The following is a 6084-nucleotide window of genomic DNA, read 5'->3' on the forward strand; positions in this document are numbered from 1 at the left end:
GAGGACAAAAATGGCGAGAAGATTGGGTGTTTTAGTGGACGGAGCCAGTCGGCGGGTCCAGCGGGAGCACGGGAAGTGAAGATATATTGAACTATACATATCTGACAGATGGGGCAGGGTTGAACGCCGTCGATGGTGCGTGGATGAGCCGTGGCACGTTGTCGCCGGCGTCCTGATCCGTGGATCAGGTATGGTGGTTCCCGCTAGCGCCGGCAGTGCACGCAGTTAATGCAGTGGTTGGGTGACTCGGTGGATGTGGATTTGTGTCTTATCCCAGTGGGGGGAGAGGTGGAGACATTGACTCCGGCGACGGCGAGTGGGCGGTCCGGCGATCTCGCAGGGGTTCCGCCGACCATGGAATTCTTGCTGCAGCCAATAAACAGGTACAGATCTGCCTCGTGAGCTATTCTTTACCATGGTTCTGCGCTCATATTTTTGGGACTGATCTACATTCTACCCGTGAAAAATTGGTGTGTAGTGATTAGAACTCTGCTTGAGGAGGTCAATGAAAATAACGGGACAATGGAGCCCGTGCGGTTCCCAGTGGCCGCGCCGGCGGAGATACCTGCTCCAGCCCCGGCCGGTTCAAGTGCGGACGGCCAGATCTATCGGCCGGAAGTGGCAGGCGGGGACAAGGCTCAGGGGTCCGAGCACTCGATAGAGCAGTTGGACCCGAAGACACCAGGATGGACGCAAAGGTACTGAACCCCTAGCCTATAAATTGCATGAGGATTTTGTAGTACCATTTTGCAATTGTTTGAATGAGTTCTGCAAATAGATACGGATCAAAAGACGCTGGAAAATTATAGATAAGAAATTTCATTTTGGTTATGGTAATACATGACAAAATGACTATTTTAGGATATATGATTGAATCAGATTGACTATTTTAGAAGATATGATTGAATCTGTGACGGTGAACACTCTGAAAATGATGGAGGATGAAAATTCGTATCAATTGGCTGTAACTGTCCACCATTGGTTCAGTGGTGTTGATATTACTAACTGAATCAATTGACTGTAACTGAACCCATGCCTTATTGTTTGTAGATGAATGTTACAACAGATTTATATTGCCAGTAATTAATGCTCGAAGACCTATATGGTGTAGAACTTAAGATATATTTCCATTTCATCCGACTGAAGTTTTTTTGATTTCTATGGACTAGAATTAAACCAGTTGACCATGTACGCGTAGCTGTTATCTGTTAAACCAGTTTCATCGTATTGAACTGTCTTCTCTGAATTTTCTCAATATGTACTGGTCAGGTTCGCCATGTCTCTGGTTTGTTAGAGTGTAAGATGGTCTGTGGTGCGGAATTAAATTTGGTGTTGCTTGAATATGAATTTGTGCAAACTGAAAATCTTGGATATTTGCTGCTTATGGCTGAATACTAAAATTGGGCTCTCTTAGTGAATGGATTTATATTGCCAGTAATTAAATTACATATTACCTGAAGTGCACGTGACAGAAGCTGACTTGTTTGTTTGTTTTGTCAGGGGAAGCCAATCGTTGAGAATACTCGTTCGTGCCGGTGTGAATGCCCAACCCTCATCAGACTACTGAGGACAAAGGACATTGGCAGGATGGGAGGGATGACTCAGTACAAATGGGGAGGGGATGCTAGCTCGTCGAGCAGCTCAACCCTTTTCAGTGTAGAGGTGCCTCATGGGAGCCTCAGTAGTCTCCCACCCTGCATCGTCATTGACAAATTCTGAAGAATGCACAAGGGTTTGCAGCGATCCGATCCAGGTACATCCGGCTTGCTTTAATCTGGCTTGAGTTGACCGTGGTGTTGATGTTACTAACTGAACCAATGGTGGTCCAATGCAGGCAGAAGAGGAGTCTGAAGCATCAGTTAACCAGGGAGATGAGGCCGTGATACATGAGAACTCAGGCATCTCCACGGTGTCTCTGCAGGTGTCCATGGTAAGCCAGCGATTGTTAGTGAAGAATCTCGTGTACACGCATGTTTACTGTACTAGCATTTTATCAGGTGAGTGGGGATGCTGAACTGCGGAAGGAACAACAGCCCGCCGAGCAGATGGAGCAAGGGATTCATGGGTGTCCAGATGCAGAGGAAGGGTTCAGAGAGCATGATCCTGCTGCTAATCAAGTGGAGCTGGAGCAAGAGGAATCCCTGAAGCTGATGTTAACAGCGGATGGCGATGTGGAGGAAAGCAATCGCCACAGCGCCAAACGTGCTAGAAAGAATTTCTGGTTAGAAGTGTAGTTCGTTGTTAGTACAGTCAGATTAGGCAAAGATGCCTTTGTCTTGTTGCTGACATGTGTACTCAGTAATTAGTTTGAGTGTGTTGAGTAGATCTCTAGGTTTGTAAGTGGTTCATCGGTGGTGTAGTGAACTCTGTACTGTAATGCAGAGGAGTGCCTGTTGTTGTCAACAAGTATAAATCAACGTGCCTAAGCGAGGCTTATTTGTGTGACATGCATCTCCATTACCAATAACGGCTCCTTTGGTCCAGGTCCCGTAACTAAACGGCACACCACGTCCACTCCCATCTTGTCCGCCACCGCATTAACTGACGGCGCTTTCTGAGCAGTGGGCCATCTAACTGTTTGGGCAAACAGTCCCATGAGCATACACCTGACGCTATACTCATTGCAACACTGATCGCTAGAGAAACAAGTGGCACAGATTCCGAGCTCACAGGCGCTCGAGCTCACACGAGCTCACATGAGTATTTTCGCAATTGGATGTATACCTGGAGGACTGAATCTACTGGTTCAGCTGAAAATTGATCTCTATTTGGTTTCTGTTTTTTTGTTTGGTTTTGCCGGCCGCTCGTCCTTCGTATGCTCATCCATCTTGGCTGCTCTGCTTGCCTGCTTCTCCTCTCTAACTCAGGTAAATGGATCGTTCTTTAATTTGTCTGGGGAACGACTCTTCTTTTACCTGTCTATTCCATAGCATGCCGGTGCACTGACCACTTCATGTACATTTATTTATTAGGTTCTGTGATCTCTTGTGTTGCTGCGTCCCGATCTTCTACTTTGTTGCATCTCTGTTCTGTCATCGAGGTTTGCTTGCTTTCTGTCTAGCTAAAATGCATATTTGCTTTCCTGTACGTGTTGTCATGGTGTTTAAATTGCTGACCATTTTAATTTTCTGGATCTGGCACGCCATCGTGTATTGTTCGGCCTCGTCCCGCTTATATGTCATGCTTGTGTGTGAGCAGAATGCGTCCGCTTATTTCAGTCGTTATACATGTTTTGGAGGTCATGGTGGCGGCGTAGTGGCGGTGTGCTTTATGACACTTTCATATCTGTGTGAAGTTGCAGAGGACGTGTCTGTACTTGCTGGGGTAGAATTCAAATTGTGAGGGATGGTTGTGCTTATATTTGGTCGCTGCTGGTCGGTATTTGAGTTTAGCGCATGAAAACCTGCAACTGCTATCAAGCGAACCACAAGTAACTAAACTTCTGATTTGGTGATGTAGATATAGATCTAGCTGATCCCAATTGCTGGAGTATTTTAGTTCTATTGATTTGTAGCATCTATATTATTAGATATACACTTACGGATGTGCTTCTTTAGTGTGCCTTCTCTCATCTCATAGTAAATTGTTTTGTTGTTCTAAATAATTATTGCAGGAGGGAGCAGCAGGCATAGAAGAAATCCCAAGCCAATTTTGCTCAGCTGTAGCATCTTCCACTGACAATAAGTCTGCACAGCAGCCTGGTGAGGTTTGTTCTTGCATTTAAAAACATAAGTCTTTCAGTTGCTCTCTACTTGCTGGTAAAAAAGCATAGTGAATTTCCTTTATAAATACCCAGCTGAAGAATACCTTAGTTAAATCAATCAATAGTGAGTTGTATTACTAGAGAGTAGAGACGTAAGAAAACGCCCTTAGGTGTGACACTCTACGTGGTTACCTTCTTAGTCCCAGTTATTGACATCATACTGAGATCACACTCTGCCAAGCGGAATGTTTGTTTCTATGTACTTCTGGATGCTAATTTACCGTTCTTGATTTTCATGGGGATATTCCATCATTATTTGGTTACCTGTCAATGCTCGGTCCTGTTTCCCACCTTGTGCTTTGACTTCTTGCATTTTTTCCGTTTAAGTCATTAGGCTACTACTGCCTGGTTTGCGCATGATGAACCACTGGTTATGATGCACTCTTGGTTGGTCTGCCTTTTTTATGCTTTTTTAGTGACAGCATTCAAACTTAATGTTTATTACTTCATTTCAGAGTTTTAAATTAAGACATCGTGGTCAATTTATATGGTTTTCTGAAGTTTCACCTTCCCTTGTCATATTGGTTTGATCAAATCAATGGGAAGCCGGCATTACTTTGATGTACTGGCTTACAGTCTTATTAAGTGCTCCCTCTTCAAACTAATACAAGACCTTTTAGATCACTACTTACCTTTTAGATCAGTAAAATAGTGATCTAAAAGGTCTTACATCTTAGCGCACATTTAACTACTTTATTTGCTATACTATTGTGGATGTACAGCAGAATAAAGCAGTCCTCCATTTTTCTTCTCTGCAGGCTGATGTTCTTGCTCAGTATAAGCCAACAATGGAGAAACTGACCAAGCTATCTTTCATGATCAGTTACACACCAAGCCTATATTTTTGCTGCTTCTACATGTTGCTATGATGGTCATTCAGCCCATTTTCTTGAACCTGCACTACAACGAGAGATCTGGACTGCTTCTTTGTGGCTTCCAAACTTGAAATGTTTGTTTGGAAGTTAGTTTAGATTTTTGTTGTGGATTCACAGCTTCTCACATGTACCATCCTCTTAGACCTTTAGATTTCCAAAGAAACTAAGTGAAGGTATGGTGGTATGGTCTCAATAGTACAACTTAAAGCCTTCCATGCTTTATATTTTCTCTAAAATTTGCTCTCCAAGAATCATGTATCTATGTTAGATCCGGTGAGAAAAGTCGGCTCCCAAGCAGAGGATGTTGGAGTGTTGGCCACATTTGGTTTTCGACTTGGGTGTCTAAATATTCTCACAATACTTGGCTCCCTCTCGGCCTTTGCGCCATTGGCGCAACGAGTCATCTAGTACTACAAACTGACAAGAGGCAAACCTTGCAAGGTCTTTTTTTTCCGCTCACATCTTTAATTCATCACATGGAATTTAGGCGGCCAAACCATCATAATAGGAGTGACATAAGCCAAACCTTTATCCCCTGGCTTCACCTCATAAACTTTCTTTGCCGCCTTGCTCTTAATATCAAATAGGTAGAGGACATCTTCCATCCCCAAGAAAACAAACTCAGAATTGGTCCCAACCGCATACACCGTAAAGAATGAATCATTCACATCCTTGGATTTGCAAGTTGGTATCATAGAATTAGCACATATCTCATGCAAACAAACGGTGCCCTCAAGGAACCAGTTGGAGACGCCATTGTCATCCATCCTGTGAAGCCAGATCCGAAGTTGATATCCCTTTACATGGATCAGATGAAGACCAGCATCATGTGTAAGCGACAGATCAACGTTCCGAAGGAGATCCATCTCTTCGGGGAGGTTCACCAGTGACAAAGATGAGGTCACAAGATCTAGCAGGAATAACTTATTATCAATCATGCCCACACAGTCCACCGTATTATAGATCTTCCTGTCACCAATCAAACTAGGGAATAGCAGGTCGATGTCAGGGATTTCAGTTGCAACCGAAGAGTAGATGGCCCAGACATCGTCTTTCAACAGAAACACATCCACGCTTGTCTGCTTCCCGTTGGAGCCCAATGCCAAAAGGAAGAAGGACATGTCATCACCGCCACTGTTGGAGATGATCCCATCAATGTCATAGTAACCGTCATGGATGCTGGTTTCGTGAACTAGTGGGAGAATGGGCATATTCCCCGCGGGGTCCAGGGGGCAGCGCACAATCCAGTTGGGCTCGGGAGAGCCTACCTCGAGGTGGGAGGTGAGCACCAGGAATCCATTGCAGCAACACATGTATTGACAGTGCAAGCCCAAAGTGTTCAAATCAAAGCTAGCACGGCGGATGACGGTGTCGAGCTGAGGGGGCTGAGGCATTGGCACGAACCGTGGGATTTTTGAACCCATTGACGACGAACCGTGGGATGTA

At 44.6% G+C, this 6084-nt stretch overlaps 2 protein-coding genes across 2 annotated transcripts; both read left to right on the top strand.

The window, feature by feature from the left end:
• Positions 1 to 36: 36 nt before the first annotated feature.
• LOC125531885 lies at positions 37 to 2438 on the top strand. Its single transcript, XM_048696107.1, has 5 exons — positions 37 to 383; positions 479 to 698; positions 1501 to 1753; positions 1835 to 1930; positions 1998 to 2438. Exons 3-5 carry the CDS (start codon positions 1670 to 1672, stop codon positions 2232 to 2234), a joined length of 417 nt encoding a protein of 138 aa, XP_048552064.1. The 5' UTR covers positions 37 to 383; positions 479 to 698; positions 1501 to 1669; the 3' UTR covers positions 2235 to 2438.
• A 258-nt stretch (positions 2439 to 2696) lies between these two features.
• Positions 2697 to 4860, top strand: LOC125531887. The gene is made up of 4 exons (XM_048696108.1): positions 2697 to 2867; positions 3614 to 3706; positions 4522 to 4585; positions 4635 to 4860. The coding sequence occupies exons 1-4, from the start codon at positions 2697 to 2699 to the stop codon at positions 4727 to 4729; spliced, it is 423 nt and encodes a 140-aa protein (XP_048552065.1). The 3' UTR covers positions 4730 to 4860.
• The last annotated feature ends 1224 nt before the right edge of the window (positions 4861 to 6084 follow it).

Source organism: Triticum urartu, unplaced genomic scaffold (assembly GCF_003073215.2).
Source record: "Triticum urartu cultivar G1812 unplaced genomic scaffold, Tu2.1 TuUngrouped_contig_8288, whole genome shotgun sequence".
Taxonomy (NCBI): Eukaryota; Viridiplantae; Streptophyta; class Magnoliopsida; order Poales; family Poaceae; genus Triticum; species Triticum urartu.

What these genes read in the sequence shown, in the direction of transcription:
- LOC125531885 (XM_048696107.1), top strand. Translation starts at nt 1,670, where the DNA reads ATGGGAGCCTCAGTAGTCTCCCACCCTGCATCGTCATTGACAAATTCT. An exon ending in TTTGCAGCGATCCGATCCAG is followed by an intron (nt 1,754 to 1,834) that starts GTACATCCGGCT and finishes GGTCCAATGCAG; the next exon opens with GCAGAAGAGGAGTCTGAAGC. An exon ending in TGTCTCTGCAGGTGTCCATG is followed by an intron (nt 1,931 to 1,997) that starts GTAAGCCAGCGA and finishes GCATTTTATCAG; the next exon opens with GTGAGTGGGGATGCTGAACT.
- LOC125531887 (XM_048696108.1), top strand. Translation starts at nt 2,697, where the DNA reads ATGAGTATTTTCGCAATTGGATGTATACCTGGAGGACTGAATCTACTG. An exon ending in GCTTCTCCTCTCTAACTCAG is followed by an intron (nt 2,868 to 3,613) that starts GTAAATGGATCG and finishes TAATTATTGCAG; the next exon opens with GAGGGAGCAGCAGGCATAGA. An exon ending in CAAGCTATCTTTCATGATCA is followed by an intron (nt 4,586 to 4,634) that starts GTTACACACCAA and finishes GTTGCTATGATG; the next exon opens with GTCATTCAGCCCATTTTCTT.